Source organism: Odocoileus virginianus, chromosome 24 (genome assembly GCF_023699985.2).
Source record: "Odocoileus virginianus isolate 20LAN1187 ecotype Illinois chromosome 24, Ovbor_1.2, whole genome shotgun sequence".
NCBI lineage: Eukaryota > Metazoa > Chordata > Mammalia > Artiodactyla > Cervidae > Odocoileus > Odocoileus virginianus.
Window position 1 is genome coordinate 40,643,535 of NC_069697.1, and position 21,008 is coordinate 40,664,542.

The 21,008-nt window shown below is 39.4% G+C and overlaps 1 protein-coding gene across 1 annotated transcript; it reads left to right on the plus strand.

Moving 5' to 3' along the window:
- The first annotated feature begins 3,546 nt into the window (after nucleotides 1-3,546).
- LOC110148165 (lysozyme C, intestinal isozyme-like) lies at nucleotides 3,547-8,740 on the plus strand. Its single transcript, XM_070454875.1, has 4 exons — nucleotides 3,547-3,682; nucleotides 4,937-5,101; nucleotides 7,014-7,089; nucleotides 8,674-8,740. The coding sequence occupies exons 1-4, from the start codon at nucleotides 3,547-3,549 to the stop codon at nucleotides 8,738-8,740; spliced, it is 444 nt and encodes a 147-aa protein (XP_070310976.1).
- Nucleotides 8,741-21,008: the final 12,268 nt, after the last annotated feature.

Here is a 21,008-nt window from a genome sequence, read left to right on the forward strand (position 1 = left end):
TGGAATATTACTCTGCCATTAAAAAGAATGCATTTACTCCTCCAGCTCAACTCCAGAAAAATAAATGACCCAATCAAAAAATGGGCCAAAGAACTAAACAGACATTTCTCCAAGGAAGACATACAGATGGCACAAAAACACATGAAAAGATGCTCAACATCACTCATTATCAGAGAAATGCAAGTCAAAACCACAATGAGGTACCATTATACGCCAGTCAGGATGGCTGCTATCCAAAAGTCTACAAGCAATAAATGCTGGAGAGGGTGTGGAGAAAAGGGAACCCTCTTACACTGTTGGTGGGAATGCAAATTAGTACAGCCACTATGGAAAACAGTGTGGAGATTTCTTAAAAAGCTGGAAATAGAACTGCCATATGACCCAGCAATCCCACTTCTGGGCATACACACCGAGGAAACCAGATCTGAAAGAGACACGTGCACCCCAGTGTTCATCGCAGCACTGTTTATAATAGCCAGGACATGCAAGCAACCTAGATGCCCATCAGCAGACGAATGGATGAGGAAGCTGTGGTACATATACACCATGGAATATTACTCAGCCATTAAAAAGAATTCATTTGAATCAGTTCTAATGAGATGGATGAAACTGGAGCCCGTTATACAGAGCGAAGTAAGCCAGAAAGATAAAGACCATTACAGTATACTAACACATATATATGGAATTTAGAAAGATGGTAACGATAACCCTATATGCAAAACAGAAAAAGAGACTCAGATGTATAGAACAGACTTGTGGACTCTGGGAGAAGGCGAGGGTGGGATGTTTCAAGAGAACAGCATCGAAACATGTGTATTATCTAGGGTGAAACAGATCACTAGCCCAGGTTGGGTGCATGAGACAAGTGCTCGGGCCTGGTGCACTGGGAAGACCCAGAGGGATCGGGTGGAAAGGGAAGTGGGAGGGGGGACCGGGATGGGGAATACATGTAAATCCATGGCTAATTCATTTCAATGTATGACAGAAACCACTGCAATGATGTAAAGTAATTAGCCTCCAACTAATAAAAATAATGGAAAAAAAAATAAAAAGAATGCATTTGAAACAGTTCTAATGAGGTGGATGAAACTGGAGCCCATTATACAGAGTGAAGTAAGTCAGAAAAAAAACACCAATACAGTATACTAATGCATATATATGGAATTTAGAAAGATGGTAATGATGACCCTGTATGTGAGACAGCAAAAGAGACACAGATGTAAAGAATAGTCTTTTGGACTCTGTGGGAGGAGGTGAGGGTGGGATGATTTGAGAGGGTAGCGTTGAAACACGTGTATTATCATATGCGAAGCGGATCACCGGTCCAGGTTCGATGCATGAGACAGGGTGCTCGGGGCTGGTACAATGGGATGACCCTGGGGGATGGGATAGGGAAGGAGGTGGGAGGGGGTTCTGAATGGGAAACACACATGTGCCCGTGGCTGATTCATGTCGATGTTTGGCAAAAACCAGTACAATATTGTAAAGTAATTAGCCTCCAATTAAAATAAATAAATTAAAAAAACCATATTAGGGCTTACCCATGGACACAAGAGGTATCCCTTAAGAAACGTAGCCTTCTCAAGATGCAGAGCCTCTCCAGAGAAAGTCTAAAAGAGCAAAGACCTTCCATGTCACAGGTGGCAAAGAAACCTCTGTCTCCCGCCAAGTGACACCTTAAATCACTGGCCTCCTAACCTGTGTTACCAGAAGATGATATTACCAAGAGAGTTTTCCCCTCAAAAGCAGGCAACAAAAGTAGAGGCCATTATGGCCTCTTATGGACTTGGATGCTTTATTCAAACTCCCCTAAAACCTGACATGGTTAGACAAAGACAATGTTACTTGTCACTTCGTGTCTTAGGCTCCTAGCTGGCCGGCTGGTTGCTGATGCAAGCCTGACAGACAACCTGCAGCCCCCAGTGGCAGGATCCAGAGGGAATATTCCCACTGGTGACAAAGCCAAGTTCTCAACACATAAAACAAATGGAGATTCTCATCTTATGGTTGTTCATTCTTCTGACAAATGACAGCAACAAAGGAAAACATGACTCCTTCAGGGAGGCTGAGAATCAATAACCATAGGTGTTGATTACCAAAACCAAATTCACAAGAGTCCCAATTCAAGATCTATTGTCACAGATGTTTTTCTCTGCCAGTGTGAATTCACAAAGGTAGGGACAAGGAAAAACTGTTATCTTCCTCTCTCGACTGGGCACTACAGACAGAGCTGGGAGACTGACGTGGTAAAAATTCTTAGGTCTGTTGTCAGTTATCCCATATCTCTACTGCAGTCTCCAAGGACAGTGGAGTCTTCCAACCTTTCACTTTCTCATCCTCATCACTAGAAACTGTACAGGAGGAAACATTTGTTTCCTTTTACCTTATTAAGTTTTTTGCTGGGTTCTGTACAAAAGATTAACAAGAGAAAAGTAAACAAGTATATTAATAAGTACATCTCACATATACTTATGAGAAATGTTAGCAGGAGTAACTTAAAAACATGGCTAGAACTTGGACTTATAGATATCTTCGCTAAAGAACAATATACTTTTAGAGTAGCAACAAGACAGAGGAAAAGAGTGCTAGGCTTCAAAGTTGGCAAATTGTGGAATGATAAATACATTAGAAACTGATGGAGGATACTAGCTACTCAGTAAAGGTTATTTTGTTGAGTCTTTGTTGCTGTCTTGGGGCTGATAAGTGTCAATAATCACCAAGGTTGTTGGTGATTAATATCTGCCCAAATTTATGCTTTGCTTTCAGGAAAACAGGAGGAGGGCAGAGAATTTTTCTTGGATCTGTTTCTTCTCAATTGCCTTCAGCTCAAAATAATCCTTGTGCTAAACGGGAAGATTTTTGGGTGGCATATGCTATTATCCTTCTGTAGGTTTTCTTGTTACGTTCTTTTGCATTATATGTTCTAACATGGAAATGTGAAATAAGGTATTGTCAGAAAGGAGTTAGGAATATTGTTCACATGAGCTTACTTATTATAGTAAAACACTGATTCATAAATTAAGAATTTATAATAGACAACAAAAAAGTAGAGGAATCTGGCTGAACAACATGGTGTGGTGCTACATACCTGTCCGAACACCAGGCAGCATGTCATGTCATTTTGTGGAAAATGTATATAAAACAATTTTAAGGAAAGAGATGAAGACAATATAGTGAAAGCATATAAAACAACACCATGCAAATGAATGTTAATCAAGATGGGAACTCATTTTCAGTTGTGTAGAGTGTTCATTCAGGTTTTTTTTTTCTTTATAGTTGCTCAAATTCAATAGTGCTAATCCCAGTTCTTCCTGAACAATATCTTTCATTATTTTCTTGCAATTAACTCTTAGGATATCAGAATACCCCTCTGCAAACATACAGAACAAAACTTTCAGTGTCAGTGAAGCAATAAAAATTCCCTGCTTTCCACATGTCTCCAAGGGTGGAGCCCCCAAACTGATCAGAGAAGACGGAAGTGAAAAGATGTTAAATACCAAGTCCAGCTCATCCTGGTCAGCCTGGAGGTCTGGCTTCTCAGTCAACATGAAGGCTCTCCTTATTCTGGGGCTTCTCCTCTTTTCCGTTGCTGTCCAGGGCAAGAAATTTGAGAGATGTGAGCTTGCCAGAACTCTGAAAAGATTTGGACTGGATGGCTATAAGGGAGTCGGCCTGGCAGACTGTAAGTTAACTCTTCTTCATCCTTTCAAACAGTTAGCCAGGTGTGGAACAGACACTAACAGGAAGAAGAAAGAGACTTTGAGTGAATGTGCTTTTTTATTTCTTGGCAGGTTTGTACATTTACAATGGTTAAAACATCAAAGGTTCCTTTAGAATCAGATGTACCAGGTGAAGGAATGAGGCATGGGAGGGTCAAATTCTATACCATTCTAACCGTGCCAGATCCCAATGTACTCCTCTAGTGCCTCTAAATTTGCCAGCTGGGACATGAAGGCTGACTCTAAGATATATTTCAGCACCTGGGATATGTCTGTCAAGCCCTTGGTGTTTGACTCTACCCATTTCCAGTTTGGAACTTGTGTTCTGCAAGCCTGAGTAGGCAGAACCGAGTAGACAGTGTTTTTTGTTTGTTTGTTTGTTTGTTTGTTTTTCATTTTTAATCCCCCTACCATGATGTTGAATTTTTAACAGCAAGGTTTTTTAAAACTTACATTGAACTCTTAAAACAGGGACAGTAGGAACCTATCTTCCCTTAATCAATATCTACATAAGGGTGCCTGAAATGGAACATGAAAATATCTTATTATTCTGACTCTCCATTAATTAATTTTCATTTTCTTCCACAGAATTAAAGATATGCCTTGAGGAAAAGTGGCTGTGTACTTTAGTCCATATTTGTCAATGTCATCACTGTATTTTTCAGATTGAATTAAGATATTTCCCCTCCATAAGTATTTTTGAATAAATGAACATCTGGCTGGCTGGATGGATGGATGATATAGTCTTTCCTATTCTATGATTCTTGTTGTCTGGATTCTATTTTGATACCTGAATTCACCTTTAGGTATCATAAGACATTTTCTTTCTCCTAGAATATCCTTACTTTTCCTGATAAAAGTATTTTTCCATTAGCATATACATCTGCTGTTAATGACCAAATGCACTCAACAACTCTGTTGATTTTTCCATTCGAGGCTCAATCTTACCTGAGGGGTGGGAGCAGGGGAAGGGTAATAGTAATAGAAGACACAGCTATTTTAATATTTTTGCAATATGTTATCTTACTTCATTAGTATTTTCAAATGATTTGCTAACAAAAGAATTCTCCTAAGGGCCCTTAACACCAAGTGTTAAAATATTTACAAGCTAAATGTATCTTTATGCTTCTAAAATAAGTCATTAGTAAAATAGAATGTGCTATGAAATATAAGTCATATGATGTTCCTATTTATTACTAAAAATACATTTTTTTCAGGGATATGTTTGACCTATGGAGAAAGCCGTTATAACACACGAGTTACAAACTACAATCCTGGAAGCAAAAGCACTGATTATGGGCTATTTCAGATCAACAGCAAATGGTGGTGTAATGATGGCAAAACCCCAAAAGCAGTTAACGGCTGTGGTGTATCCTGCAGTGGTAAGACAAGATAATGTTGAGTGATGCCACAGGCCCCTTCTGGTTATATCTACAAGAATAGAGATTCAATACAAATGAAAAGGTCTTGAAGAGTTCATGAGGGACCTAGAAAAACTCCATCTTAACTTCTAAAAATGCTTTATTATCTACCTTATAAGTCCTTAAGTAAGAAATTAAACAGCTGGTATCATAGAAGGTTGCTGTTTGCTAACATACAAAAATTTTTGGAATGATCTATCACTGTATTATAACTGGACATGTTGATGCTTTGTAAAGAGCAATGCAATTCTTCCTACTTACCTTGTTTGGGAAAGATTTAGGGATGATCAGGTTGTGTGTGTGTGTGTGTGTGTGTGTGTGTGTGTGTTTTAAATATACACTCATTTATTGGAAAATGAAAGAATTAGTAGTTAACCAAAGAGGAGAAATATGTGTGGTCTTTTTAAAAAACTTTTACTTTTGATTATGAAATATTTTAAACATGTGAACAATTTGAAACATTAGTATATCAACATAAATATGTACTTTGACAGTATAATAGGTGCTTTAGCAGTTGCTAACATTTGTCATGTTTACTTCTTTTATTTATATAGTATCCAGTTGGTGGTTTTTTTGCTGGGTGATTTTAAAGTGAATTAGAAACATTATTACACTCCATTTCTAAATTCTTTACTTTGCATCTCTAAAAAAATACACTTCATATTTAATCACTGTCATTCTAACAATTTCATATATGGATTTATTTAATCAGAGTGAAACAAATATTCTATTGAGTTCCTTTTCAAATTGAGATAACATATGCAATATTTAGGGCTTGCCAGGTGGGGCTAGTAGTAAAGAACCTGCCTGCCAATGCAGGAGACATAAGGGTTTGATCCCTGGGTTGGTAAGATCCCCTGGAGGAGGGCATGGCAACCCACTCCAGTATTCTTGCCTGGAGAATCCCCACGGACAGAGGAGCCTGGTGGGCTACAGTCCATGGGGCCTCACAGAGTCGGACACGACTGAAGCTACTTAGAAAATATGCATGTACATACAATATTTATTGCATAAAATATTGAGAAGTATTGCAAACTTGATACTGTTTAATTTTTAATATTAAAATTCCTAATAAAGAAGATTAGTTTCTGGATATTCTTTTGTATTCAGTTAATTGTTAGGGTTTAAAAATTATTTTTTCTTATATAATAATCTGTGGTCATTGAATAAAAATTCTTACTACCCTGAGATTTATGACCACTGGTAACTTTTGGTATCCACGTCTTCTTTCGGAATATGTATCACTCATGTACATGAATGTAAAGCTGTATTATGCACATTTGTACCCACAAGCGTGTAAGCAATGTGCTTCAACAAAAATGAAACTGAACTATATTTACCAGCTTACAATTTGATCTTTACTGTAAAAAATCATTTTTTTTCCAAAAAATATTAATCTTATTATTTTTTCTGGATGAATAGAATTCTACTATATAATTATTCTAAAATTTATCAGTCCAACTCTAGTATTAACATATGTATCTTGGGTACATATCTTATTTTTTTTTTTGGAATAAATTTCCACTAGTAGAACTGCTGAGCAAAAAACTGCTAGACCGGGTTCTGCTTGTTTGTTTTGGTTTAACAGTGTTTTTTGTTTTCACAGTGTTCAGTGAAAAGAGAACCTTCTATCATATTAGTTAATAGTTCCAGGGCTTTCAATGACTTTGGCAAAAGAGAAACAAATAGCTTTATTTCATGCCAAATGAGATGGAATGGAGAGAGTTTCTCCCAATATTCACAGATAAAGGGACTATTAAAAAATAATTTTAGTTGTTCTTTCCTCAGCCTAAGAGAACAAAGCTGGCTGAACCTAAAATTTACATGAAATTTCTGTGAACATTGTCCTCATCTCTCACCACCTCTTTTTCAGCTTTGCTGAAAGATGACATCACTGAAGCTGTAGCATGTGCAAAGAAGATTGTCAGTAGGCAAGGCATTGCAGCATGGTATGTTATTTTCTTGTTTGTTTTTGTTTTCCGTCCAGTGTTGTTGAGATATAATTGACACACAGCACTTTGTAAGTTCAAGGTGTACAGCGTAATGGCTTACGTATATCCCAAAATGATTGTCACGGTAAGTTTAGTAAACATCCATGATCTCAATGGAGCCCCTTATACAGAGTGAAGTAAGCCAGAAAGATAAAGACCAATACAGTATACTAATGCATATATATGGAATTTAGAAAGATGGTAACGATAACCCTATATGCAAAACAGAAAAAGAGACACAGATGTACAGAACAGACTTTTAGACTCTGTGGGAGAAGACGAGGGTGGGATGTTCAGAGAGAACAGCATTGAAACAAGTATACTATCAAGGGTGAAACAGATCACCAACCCAGGCTGGATGCATGAGACAAGTGCTCAGGGCTGGTGCACTGGGAAGACCCAGAGGGATGGGATGGAGAGGGAGGCGGGAGGGGGGATCGGGATGGGGAACACATGTAAATCCATGGCCGATTCATGTCAATGTATGGCAAAAACCAATACAATAAAAAATAAAATAAAAATTAGAGAAACAGAAGAAAAAATTTTGTGTGTGTGATGAAAAGCTTAGGATTTACACTCTAATCTATTTTCATATATAACATATAGCAGTGTTAATCATATTATCATGTTGTACATTACATCCCTAGTGTTTGTTTATCTTATACCTGCAAGTTTGCAGTACTTTCCACTGCTTTCCTCCAATTTCCTACCCCTCACCCCGCCCACAACACCCCCCTCTGGTAACCACAAATCTCACCTCTTTTTCTATGAGCTGGTTTGTGTTTGAAGTATAATGGACCTGCAACACTATGTAAGTTCCTTTCACAGAGCAAGGTATGCGTTAGGCATTAAGAGGGAGACCTGCGGTCTTCTCCAGTAGTTAAGAGTCTGTGCTTTCAATTCAGGAGGTGGGGGTCTGGTACCTGGTTGGGGAACTAAGATACCAGAGGCCATGTGGTGCGGCCAAAAAAAGAGGGTGGGGGGGAGTTTTACCCTACTTTTTTTTTTTTAACCCTACTGTTTTATAGTAGTTTTTCCCTACTGTTATGAGAGAAGTGAGGGAATATTCTCAAAGACCAAAGTATGCTACTGAGAACTGAAAATCTAAAAAATTAGATTTATGCTAAACAGTGTATTACATAGAAACAATCTACTTTAACTGATTCGGAATCGAATTCTTTTACTCCTCAATTTATTTTAAGGGCTTCTAGAATTTTTAAATTTCTACACACTCTTATCAATTCCTTGTCATATCTTGAAATTAATTTTGAAAGTAAGTAAATATGGAACACGCTTTGCAGTTGTGCTGTGGACTACACAAGACTCAACATTTGTGTTCAGCATTCTGTGCTCTAGTGAAGTCTTGGGAGAGATGTGAAGTCCTTGGTATACGTGTCTCCAGTTAATAAATAGCAGCACTTGGATTGGCCTGTATTTCATGTATTGATAAACAATTTTGTTCTCCCAAAGGATCTGAAATATGTATAACACAATGAAGATATGTTTTAACCTTATTACCATGTGTTTCATCTTCCTCTACAGGGTGGCATGGAAAAACAAGTGTCGAAACCAAGATCTCAGGAGTTATGTTAAGGATTGCGGAGTGTAACTGTGGAGTTTTCTTTCTTCTGCTCATTTGTCTCTTTTTCATATTAAGAAGTAATAGCTGAGCAAAAGGTTATACTACCACTCTTTCAAACAAATAAAGCTTTTACAGAAGCAGGAGCATATGGTCTTTCTTCTAAGAGGCTTGATGTTTACCTCATGTGTTAATTGTTTGATATTACTACAACATTTTTCAGGTTCTTAACAGAACTAATGCTGGTGAATATTTGTCTAAAACCTTAATTATCAAATGTATCTCTGGTACATTAAGTTCTTAATCAAAGAAATAATTTTGAATTTTGAATGATACAAGTACTCCCCAATATTCAACACAAATATTACAAAAGAATATCTTTAAGCAAATTGATCTTGGGCAAAGTCCCACTGTGTAGGCATGTGAATTTTCATCTGTCCAGTCAAAAGGAGATGAATGTCAAATGGCTAAATATGAAATCAATCTGAATTAAGAATTTTGTTTTCATACAGTGTGGCCTTTGGTTTAAATGTTTTAGTAGAAATGTTGCATTTACACAGCTTTAAAAATAAACTCACAGTTTATACATCAACCTATTTTAGCCTTTGTAAAGAACTCACATATGCATCTTGCTGATTCTGGAACATAAAGAAGGATTAGATGAGCCGATGCTTCTCCTTAATTTTATTAACTTAGATTCACAATTTATGACAAATTCAGAGGTAGATGAGTTTGCAAGCATTGAGTTAATTGCTATTAAATAGATGTGAAATTATGCAGGCTGTAAAAAAATACAAACATTTTCATTAAAAGCTTTGTAATTCATACCTTGTCTTTCTTTGTTAAGAGCCATGTAATGTCTCTGAAGAAATATGTGTGCATATATTCGGGAAAAAAATGATCTGACACTTAGTATTTCCTACATCTTTACCTGTAATGAAACAGCTGAATGTTGCTGCGAGAAATCCATAAGCATGCTGACAGATCTCACTTAATATTTTAAATTAAAAAAAGTTTTTGGTGGTGCCACACAGCTTCTGGGACCTTAGTTCCCCAACCGGGGCTTGAATTCGCACCCTAAACAGTGAAAGCACAAAGTCCTAATCATAAGGCCACCAAGGAATTCCCCTCACCCTAAATTCATAAACATAAATCTCAAATGGGCACTCAAATCGGCTTGGTCATCACAGTCACTTCTCTGCAGTTCTTCTGCATTGGTGTTCCTACTCTTTAAAATGACTGTCATTATTTGCTTCTCTCATTTCAAAGTCCTAGCATACACGCCCAACTACTGGGCTTCATCACACTCAGCTCACAGTAGATGACCTGGCTTCATGTTACACCGACAGAACATAGAAAATTCTCCCTGCATCCCCACCATAATAGAGCTCACCTCTTTCCCTGGGCCCATCCCTGCGTCGTTCCCGTTTACCACTGGGATAAAGGGCCTCTGCTCCTCCCAGTAGCAACGTCTCATTATGCAGTCTTCATTACACTCTGCCTAGACTGGAGTAGGATGAGTTATCTATATTCACCCACTCCACATCCTCACCTCCGCTTCTCTTTGTGACTCTTCTCAATCTGACTGCTGTCCTCACTCTGCTGAAAATGGCTCTAGCATGACTTCTTCCGGGATACCTTGGGGCCAGTTTAGTGATCACCTGATTTCTGTTCACCCTACTTTATCTCTCAGCAGCATTTGACAGAATGAACCACTTCCTACTTTTGAAAACTTCTTCTTCCTCAGCTTCCCCTCCTTACATCCTGCCCCATTGATGCTTCCTTCACAACCATTCTGGCTGTTTCTCTGCTGACTGATATTTAAGAGTTAGGGTGCCCTAGGGCTCAAGCCTGAAATCATTTGATAGACATACCTTATTTATTCATTGATTTGTCTCTTCTAGCTGAAGTATAACATTAAAAATGAGTTTTTCCAACTTCTTGAAGACACTGAAATAATGTCAGTTTTCCCCAAAATCTGCAAGTACAGTACAGTCTTTTATGTTTTCTGAACACATTGAGAATATACAGCCAAGACGGCGCCGAGTGGTTCCGATCCTTCATTGTGTAACTTCTCAAAGCATCATCCAAATGAGGAGGTGAACACTGACAAATTAGGACCACTTAGTCATGAGATCCTGTGCAATGTCATCAATTGTCCCCAAAGATTTTCTTAATTAAAAGAATCAAGTGTTTTATCTGGTTGTTATGTTTCTCAGTTTCCTTCAGTCTAGATTCCTTTTTCATCTTTTCCATGACCTTTATGACTTTAGCCCTTTTGAAGACCTCAACCACCCATGGTGTAAAACGACGTACGGCTTTTCTGATATTCTGTGGAGTAGATTAGGTTATGCACGTTTGGTAGGGATGCCACAGACGTGATTTTGGGTTCCTATTACATCCTTTCAGGTGACATGCGGTTTTGAAATGTTCTATTACTGATGATGTACACATTGATCATTTGATTAAGGTGATATCCGCAAGTCATCTCCACTGTGAAGTATTTGGGAGATGGTGAGGTACTTTGAGAAATTTTGTTCCTGATTAAAATTTCAATTTTTATATTCACTTATTATATCACTACGGGTTTCCCCAGTGACTCAATGGTAAAGAATTCACCTGCCAATACAGGAGACACACGAGACATGGGTTCGATCTCTGGGTCAAGATGACCCCCTGGTAAAGGAAATGGCTACCCACTCCAGTATTCCTGCCAGTATAATCCCATGGACAGAGGAGCTTTGAGGGCTACTGTCCACGGTCACAAAGAGTCAGACACAACTACATTATATCAAGATGGACCCCCGGCTTCCCACCTTATTCCAATTATAATGAGTCATAATCCATTCAGTTCAGTTTAGTTCAGTCACTCTGTTAAGTCCGACTCTTTGCTACCCCATAAACCACAGCACGCCAGGTCTCCCTGTCCATCACCAACTCCCGGAGTCTACCTAAACTCATGTCCACTGAGTTGGTGACGCCAGCCAGCCATCTCATCCTCTGTCGTCCCCTTCTCCTCCTGCCCCCAATTCCTCCCAGCATCAGGCTCTTTTCTGATGAGTCAGCTCTTTGCATCATGTGGCCAAAGTATTGGAGTTTCAGTTTCAATATCAGTCCTTCCAATGAACACCCAGGACTGATCTCCTTAAGGATGGACTGGTTGGATCTCCTTGCAGTCCAAGGGACTCTCAAGACTCTTCTCCAACACCACAGTTCAAAAGCATCAATTCTTCAGTGCTCAGCTTTCTTCACAGTCCAACTCTCGCATCCATACATGACCACTGGAAAAACCATAGCCTTGACTAGATGGACCTTTATTAGCAAAGTAATGTCTCTGCCTTTTAATATTCTATCTAGATTGGTCATAACTTTCCTTCCAAGGAGTACGCATCTTTTAATTTCATGGCTGCAATCACCAGCTGCAGTAATTTTGGAGCCCAGAAATATAAAGTAACCCACTGTTTCCCACTGTTTCCCCATCTATTTGCCATGAAGTAATGGGACTGGATGCCATGATCTTAGTTTTCTGAATGTTGAGTTTTAAGCCAACTTTTTCACTCTCCTCTTTTACTTTCATCAAGAGGCTCTTTAGTTCTTCTTCACTTTCTGCCATAAGGGTGGTGTCATCTGCATATCTGAGGTTATTGATATTTCTCCTGGCAATCTTGATTCCAGCTTGTGCTTCTTCCAGCCCAGTGTTTCTCATGATGTACTCTGCACATAAGTTAAATAATCAAGGTGACAATATACAGCGCTGACATACTCCTTTTCCTATTTGGAAACAGTCTGTTGTTCCATGTCCAGTTCTAACTGTTGTTTCCTGACCTGCATACAGATTTCTCAAGAGGCAGGTCAGGTGGTCTGGTATTCCCATCTCTTTCAGAATTATCCACAGTTTATTGTGATCCACACAGTCAAAGGCTTTGTCATAGTCAATAAAGCAGAATTAGATGTTTTTCTGGAACTCTCTTGCTTTTTCAATGATCCAGAGGATGTTAGCAATTTGATCTCTCATTTGACGTCTTTTCAAAAACTAGCTTGAACATCTGGAAGTTCATCGTTCACGTATTGCTGAAGCCTGGCTTGGGGAATTTTGAGCATTACTTTACTAGCGTGTGAGATGAGTTCAATTGTATGGTAATTTGAGCATTCTTTGGCATTGCCTTTCTTTGGTATTGGAATGAAAACTGACCTTTTTCAGTCCCGTGACCTCTGCTGAGTTTTCCAAATTTGCTGGCATATTGAGTGCAGCACTTTCACAGCATCATCTTTTGAGATTTGAAATAGTTCAACTGAAATTCCATCACCCCTACTAGCTTTGCTATAATCCATTGCTGTCATTTATTTTGATGTTCACATTGTCCCTGGTTTGGCCAGGAGAGTCTCTGCAAGCTAACTTCTGTGTCATTGTCTGCCAATGCAGGAAACATAGGGTTCGATCCCTGACCTGGAAAGGTTCCATTTGCTGCAACTAAGTCCATGCACCACAACTACTGAACCTGTGCTCTAGGGCCCAGGACCTGCAACTGCTGAAGCCCATACACCCCAGAGCAAGTGTTCCACAACAAGAGAAGCTGCCACAGTGAGGAGCCTGAGCACAACAACTAGAGAGTAGCCCCTGCTTGTTGCAATTAGAGAAAAACCCTAATAGCAGCAAAGACTCAGCACAGCCAAAAATAAATATATAAAAATTTTAAAAATATATATATTAAAAGGCAAAGACAAAAATAAAATTGGAGACACGTAGAGATGGGCGCAATAAAGAACAGAAATGGTATGGACCTAACAAAAGCACAAGATATTAAGAAGAGGTGGCAAGAATACACAGGAGCACTGTACAAAAAAGATCTTCATGACCCAGATAGTCACGATGTTGTGATCACTCACCTACAGCCAGATACCCTGGAATGTGAAGTCAAGTGGGCCTTGGGAAGCATCAGTATGAACAAAGCTAGTGGATCAGTAAATCCATCTGCCACTTCCCTTAATTCCTTAGCTTCTTGGCAGGATTTGACACAGATATCTATGCCTCCTTTTATAAAATATAGTCTCTTTTATCTTCTATCTTTCTAGCAGCTGATTTTCAGATAGTTCAGTCACACTGTCCTCTGTGATGCTTGCTGGATTGAAACACTTAAGTTATATACTAATTATTTGTGAACTCCATGAGGCCAATAATTGTATCTTATACACCTTAATGTTCTTAAGCCCTAGTAAACATTTCTAGTCATCTATGTTTGCTGAATAGTGAATAAATGAAAATTGGAAAAGTTAAGAAGACTCGAGGCTCTTTTCCCAAAAGTGGTTGAAATCAGTGAGGTCTGTTAAAGTACTCTGTCATACTGAAATGGAGCAGGACCCAGGACATACGCTGCCATAATTCTGAGAACTGGCCTCAAGGAAATGGAAACAAATCAACCTTAGAACTGAAGATTCACTGTATCTAAAACAACATGACAGCGGTCAGACTAACACATGACCAATTTCAAGATGACTATCAGAGCCGATTATACTGTTTCTTCATATAACCCCCTTCCTCAGCCTATAAAAGCTCTTGTCCACTGACTATGGGGAGCCCTGGGGGGAGTCTGTCTTTGAACAGGCATCCCCTCCCCCTGCCCCACACCCCCGCACCCCTCCCACCCCTGCAGCCAGCATTCAGAATAAAGCAACTTTCTTTGACACCACCCTGGCCTCTTCATTGGCTTTTGCGTGGTGAGCAGCGGGACCCAACTTTCAGTTACAATACATTCTTCATACCACAATACAGGATTTTTGTCCTCTGCACACTCTACTGGATTCTACCTTTCAGAATGTGGTCTCTAGAACTTCCCTGGTGGTCCAGTGGCTGAGACTAAAGATCCCAATGCAGGGTTCTCAGGTTCGATCCCTAGCCAGGAAACTGGACCCCACATGCTCCAACTAAAGACCCAGCTTTCTGCAAGTAAGACCCACCCTAGCCAAAAAAAATAATGTGATCTCTGGAGCAGGAGTTTCCTCTTTGTAATTATTTCTCCAGCTTTCCTACTTCTGCTTCCCCCCATTTCCCCATTTCTCAAAAAAATTTTTAATTCATTGCTTAAGAGGTTACCCTAAGTAACTTTAAAGCAAAATAAGCTTTCATAAAATAAAATTAAGGACTTCCCTGGTAGCCTAATGGTTCAGAATCTGTGTTTCCACAGCAGGGGGCACAGGTTTGATCCCTGGTCTGGGAAGACAGACCCACATGCCACCTAAAAACTAAGCCTGTCCCCACAGCTACTGAGCATGTGTGCCGCGACTACTGAAGCCCTCCAGACTGAAGCCCGCTCTCTGCAACAGAGAAGTCACCATAATGGGAAATCCGCACACTGCAATGCACAGTAACCCCTGCTCACCACAACTGGAGAGAGCCTGCACTCAGCAAAGAAGACCAGTACAGCCAAAAGTAAGATAAAGAAATAAATAATTAAAAATGAGAGATTTTCAAAAAGACATAAACCTATTAGGACTGGAAGCATGAGAGAGAAGACAGAAAAAAATCTTGAAACTTGGACTAGAAAAGGCAAGTGGTAGAGGGCAGTCTTGGGAGCTGAGCAGTCAGAGCTTAGAAGCTATCCAGTTCACCTTGCAAGAACTCCCTGGATCTCAAGAATTTGTGGTTGTAGGGATCTCTGGAAGTAAGGGAAGGGAGGAGGAAGAGAGGAGCTAGAAAAAAAGACTGGTGGAGAGTCTGTTTAAAAACTATTCAGGTTCTACAGACGTAGGGAACAAACACATGGATACCAAGGATGGGACTGAGGTGGGATAAGTTTGGAGACTGGGATTGGCATATACACTCCCATGTATAAAACAGATAATTATTGAGAACCTACTGTTCCCATAGCAGAAAAAAATAAATAAAGAAGTTACAATCTGTTCGTAGGACATATATTTACCTAAAAATACATTCCAATATACATTGAAAGTGAAAGTTACTCAGTCGTGTCCAACTCTGTGACCCCATGGACTGTATAGTCCATGGAATTCTCCAGGCCAGAATACTGGAGGAGGTAACCTTTCACTTCTCCAGGGGATCTTCTCAACCCAGGAATCTAACCCAGGTCTCCCTCTTTGCAGGCAGATTCTTTACCTGCTGAGCCACAAGGGAGTATATATCAGGTGCAGACAAATACTGTTTGATTCCATTTATTGGAGACACCTAGAATACTCAAACTCATAGAGTCAGAAAGTACACGGGTAGATGCTGGGGGCTGGGGGAGGAAAAATGGGGAGTTAGTGTTTAATGGGGACAGAGTTTCAGTCGGAAGGTGAACAGTTTGAGAAATGGATGATAATGAGAGTTGCTCAATAATGTGAATGCACTAAGTGCCACTGAAATGTAGTTAAATATGGTTACAATAGTGTGCTCTATATTATGTGACTACCACAAAAAGTCAGGTCCTTACAGCTGAACAATCACCCCTTATTTACCCCCATGGGATAGAACAGGGGTGAAGCAGAGCCTTTGCACTGAGGGTCACCAGACAGGATTGAGGAAGGAACACCCTACAGAAAACAGGTAGATTAGCCAAACACATGCCTGGTACTAAGACCTTCATCCCCCACTAAACTCTTGAAATACTGGCAACCAGGCCTTTTTATGTTTGTGTGAGCAGAGAGGAGGGAGAGGCTGCCCTGGGGGATGTGACCAGTCTAAAAGGAGAGATCTAAGGGGCCTCAGCGAAACTGACTCAGCCAACCAGGTCATCCTTCAGTGAAGGACACAGGGTCTAAGCCACATATGCCCTTGGGACCTCAAATGACTTGTTTAGCTTCCCAATTCTAAATTTAAGTAGATAACCAAATATTGTCAAATAACAGAGAAATGCCTCTAATATGAAAAGATATAATTCAAAGTAAATAAGCAAAATGGCAGATAAGAGGAAACATAGAGAAGTCAACTAAAGCCCAAACAAACCCAAACTGTTATTTCTATATCCAGATAAAATAGGAATAGCAAACATGACACAAAACAAGGAAGAAAAGAAAATTCAGGGAATGAAAAAGAGGTGTTGGAATTAAAACTATGATAGCAGAAATGAAAAATATTGGAGAAAGATAAGACTGATGAAATACTAGCTGCATCTAAAGACCTGAGAGGAGGTTTAAACAGGAGACGTAGATAGCAGTGGGGATTAAGAGGTGCACACTACTATGTATAAAGCAAATAAGCTGAGAATCCCTGACAGTCCATCAGATAGGATTCCATGCATCTACTGCAGGGAGCAAAGCTTTGGACCCTGGTTGGAAACTAAAATCTTGAAAGCCACATAGCACAGACAAAATAAATAAATAAGCAAACTACACAACTATATTGGGCAATACAAGGAATATAGCCAATACTTTATAACTACAAATGGAATATAAATTTGTAAGAATTGTGAATTGCTATGTTGTACACTTAAAACATATAATATTGTATTTACATCAACTATACTTCAGTAAAGTATTGAAGCCACCTTGAAGCTGGGAGTTGAACTAATGATAGATACAAAGAAAGCGAAGCCAGTTTAAGATCATGCAGTTATTAGCTCTAGGGAAAATAAAATCTTGCATAAGAGAAGAAAATAATTGTATTTATGACCATGTAAAAACTGAGTATTGATCTAATAAAATATATACAGCTTTACGTTGGAAGGATAGGTTTTAGGGAAAGTTGCCATGTGTGATGAAGATGCAGGAGGAGGAAATAGAACTCAATCCTTAACTTGCACCAGGGGAATCAATATTGTAAAATGGAGAAATCAAGAAGAAGCAATGCAAGCCTGATACATAAAAGCATGGAAGTACAAATAAAATTCTTTTTTTTTTTTCTTGGCCATGCTGCACAGCTTGTATTATCTCAATTCCTAGACCAGGGATTGAACCCGGGCCACAGCCATGAAAGTGCAAAATGCTACCCACTAGGCCAACAGGGCACTATCTAAAATTCCTAACATTAAGCTAAAAGAGTAGAAAATTGTTGCCTGTGAAGTGGGAGAAAGGAGGAGTAACATCTTTCGTAACAAACCTGTAGAAATATCTCATTCTGAGAATGAGAATTCTCATTCTGAGAATTTACAACTTTGTAAAAAATTTTGAGTGGTTTACAATATAATTTGCCGCTTCCCTGGTAGACTTAGTGGTAAAAAATTCACCTGCTAATGAAGGAGACAGAAGTTCGATACCTGACCTGGGGTGATCCCATGTGCTGCGGAGCAGCTAAACCTGCGCACCACGATTACTGTGGTCTGGAGCCCCGGGCTTGCAGCTACTGAAGCCCCAGCCCCCTAGAGCTCCGCAGCAAGAGGAGCCAGCCCAAGGAGAGGCCCATGCACTGCAGCTAGAGATAGCCCCTTCTTGCCTCAGCTACAGAAGAGCCCATGCAATGAAGACCCAGCACAGCAAAAAATAAAATGAATAAATAAAATTGTTTTTAAAATATAATGTGCATAATAGACATGTATATAACTGAAAAACATTATGTCTATGAATGACTTTAGTCACTCATGATATAACTTTTAAATTCCCTTTAGCAATTTCTATAAAATGTTTTTTAAGTAAGTCTGCTAAATACAAGTGCAAGAGATATGCTCAAGGCTTAGTTATAACTAGTGCTACAGGAAGAGCCCAGTAAAATCATCTGGAATATCACTCTGCATTTCAAATAATATCCTGAGGTGAAACTGAGCAACATCAGAACTGAATGTCTTTTAAACATGATGAAACTTTCACATTGATTTTTACTTCGCTCTCAGAATAAGGGTGAAAATTTGGCTTGAGAACTTAATTGTATTAAAGTAACAGGTGTAAGTAAAGGCATGACATTTATCAAAAACACTAACATTGATTTTTATTACATTCTCAGAATAAGGGTGAAAATGTGGCTTGAGAACTTACGTGTATTAAATAACAGGTATAAGTAGAGCTGTGACATTTATCAAAGACACTAAGCAAAATCTTCAACAACCATTGCCTTCCCTGTTAGGCCAACTTTTGCTACTCGCTGGTCATTTCTTTAGTCAGCCATTGTCACACATCTGTCCTGGTGCTTCTGAGATATATCCCGTCTGTGCGTCTGAGCTGTCACTCTGCAAGCCTCATTCTTCTCACATCTCTGGATATCTTGATACGAATAAACTCTTTATTCATTGCAAAATGGTCCCAAAATCTTGAAGTCAGAGGCTGTACTAGAGTTGGGACCCTCTGCTGTCCTCCTGTGGCTTGTCAAATAGAGTTGAGATCTGACACTTGGAGCCCCAGAAGCTACTAGCTACTGAATTAGAATCATGTGAGATCAGATAGTAAGAAAACTCTTAGAATCCCCAGGGTGGGGGAATATACTAAATAATCAGAGATATTCATTCCAGCAACTGATTTTTATTAAGCATATATCATGTTATAGGCACTGTTCTAGGTGCTTGGAATACAGGTATAAACAAGAGTAAAACCTTTCTGCCCTCCTTCCTGCAAAAACAGTGGTCCAGCATGTTGTGTCAAAGATATAACACACCAAAGCAGCTGTCCAGATGTGGAAGAAGGGGTGACCCAATGAGAGGTATCAAAGCCTGAGTGCACAGCATCAAATCCATGGTGTGGCAGTGTTGGGAGATTGGTTACAAACAGTCAAGTTGATCAAATATATGCATGTGCTCACAATACATCTTAAGAATATTAAGGACAATGGGTGCCCAATTTCTCACTGTCATACAAGGGAGTTGGAGAAGGCAATGGCACCCCACTCCAGTCCTCTTGCCTGGAAAATCCCGTGGACGGAGGAGCCTGGTAGGCTGCAGTCCCTGGGGTCGCCAAGAGTCAGACACGACTGAGCGACTTCACTTTCACTTTTCACTTTCATGCATTGGAGAAGGAAATGGCAACCCACTCCAGTATTCTTGCCTGGAGAATCCCAGGGACGGGGGAGCCTGGTGGGCTGCCGTCTGTGGGGTCGCACAGAGTCAGACACGACTGAAGCGACTTAGCAGCAGCAGCAGCAGCAGGATACAAGGGAGTTACCAACATGAAAAAGGAAAAAAACTTGAATTAACCTTTTGGTATGAGACTGGAACTGGAGGTATTAGATGAATTCAATTTAAATAAATAAAAATTATGTAAATTCATATATTCTATAGCTCTTATCATTGATGGGATAGGCAAACAATAACACTCAACTACCCAGAGCTGGTTTTTTTAAATAAGGGTTCTTGGGAGAAGTGGAAGATTCCCGACTGAAGGACAAAAAGAACAAGGTAAGAATTAAAACACTTTACACCAGAAAACAAAAAAGTACCCAGAGAATGATGGAGACGCCGAAACTAGTGTGTAGCGGCTCTCCTGGCCAAATCAGGGACAATATGAACATCAAAATAAACGATGGCCATGGATTATGACACATAATAATTGCAATAAGATAGGAAGCCAGGGGTTCATACCGATATAGTAAGTACATGCAAAAATTGACATTTTGATGAGGAAGAAAATTTCTCAAAGTACCTCACCCTCTCCCAAATACCTCACAGTGAAGGTGACTTGCAGACATTACGTTAATCAAATAATTGATGCAAACATCATAAGTAATAGAATATTTCAAAACTGCATGTCACCTGAAAGATACAACAGAAAGAGCACAGTATTACGTCTACGGTATCTCTGCCAAAGATGCATAACATAATTTACTCTAGAGAATATCAGAAAAACCTTAGGCCATTTACACCGTAGCTGGTCTGAGGTCTTCAAAAGGGTTAAAGTGATAAAAGTTAAGAAAAAAGTGAAGAAATGATCTAGATTGAAGGAAACTGAAAAACATAGCAACCAATTTAAACACGTGATTCTGAATTAGAACTTTTAGTTAAGAAAAACTTATGTGACAATTGATAAAGTTGCATAGATCTGATGATGAGGTGGTCCTAATTTGTCAGTATTCACCTCCTGATTTGGATGATGCTCTGAGGTTCTGTGAGAGATGTATATTGAAGGATTCAGAGCCACTGGGCACCGTATTGGCAGTATATTCTCAAACTGTTCAGAAAACTTAAAAGGCTTTACTATACTCGCAAATTTGGGGAAAGATTGAGATTATTTTAATGTCTTTAAAGAGTGGGAAAGACTCTTCTTTTGGAAGTTATACTTCGGCAAGAAAAGAAAAATAAATATAAGTAAAACTGTTCTTTCAGATGGTTTTACAGGTTTGAGTTCTGGGGACTCACAGAGTTCAAAATCAAAGAGCAGAGGGACAGCCAGCCATGAAGGGCTGAGAAGGAGCGTCAATGAGGCAGGATGTGAAGGAGGAGACGCTAAG

What these genes read in the sequence shown, in the direction of transcription:
- LOC110148165 (XM_070454875.1), top strand. Translation starts at nt 3,547, where the DNA reads ATGAAGGCTCTCCTTATTCTGGGGCTTCTCCTCTTTTCCGTTGCTGTC. An exon ending in GGGAGTCGGCCTGGCAGACT is followed by an intron (nt 3,683 to 4,936) that starts GTAAGTTAACTC and finishes CATTTTTTTCAG; the next exon opens with GGATATGTTTGACCTATGGA. An exon ending in CTGTGGTGTATCCTGCAGTG is followed by an intron (nt 5,102 to 7,013) that starts GTAAGACAAGAT and finishes CCTCTTTTTCAG; the next exon opens with CTTTGCTGAAAGATGACATC.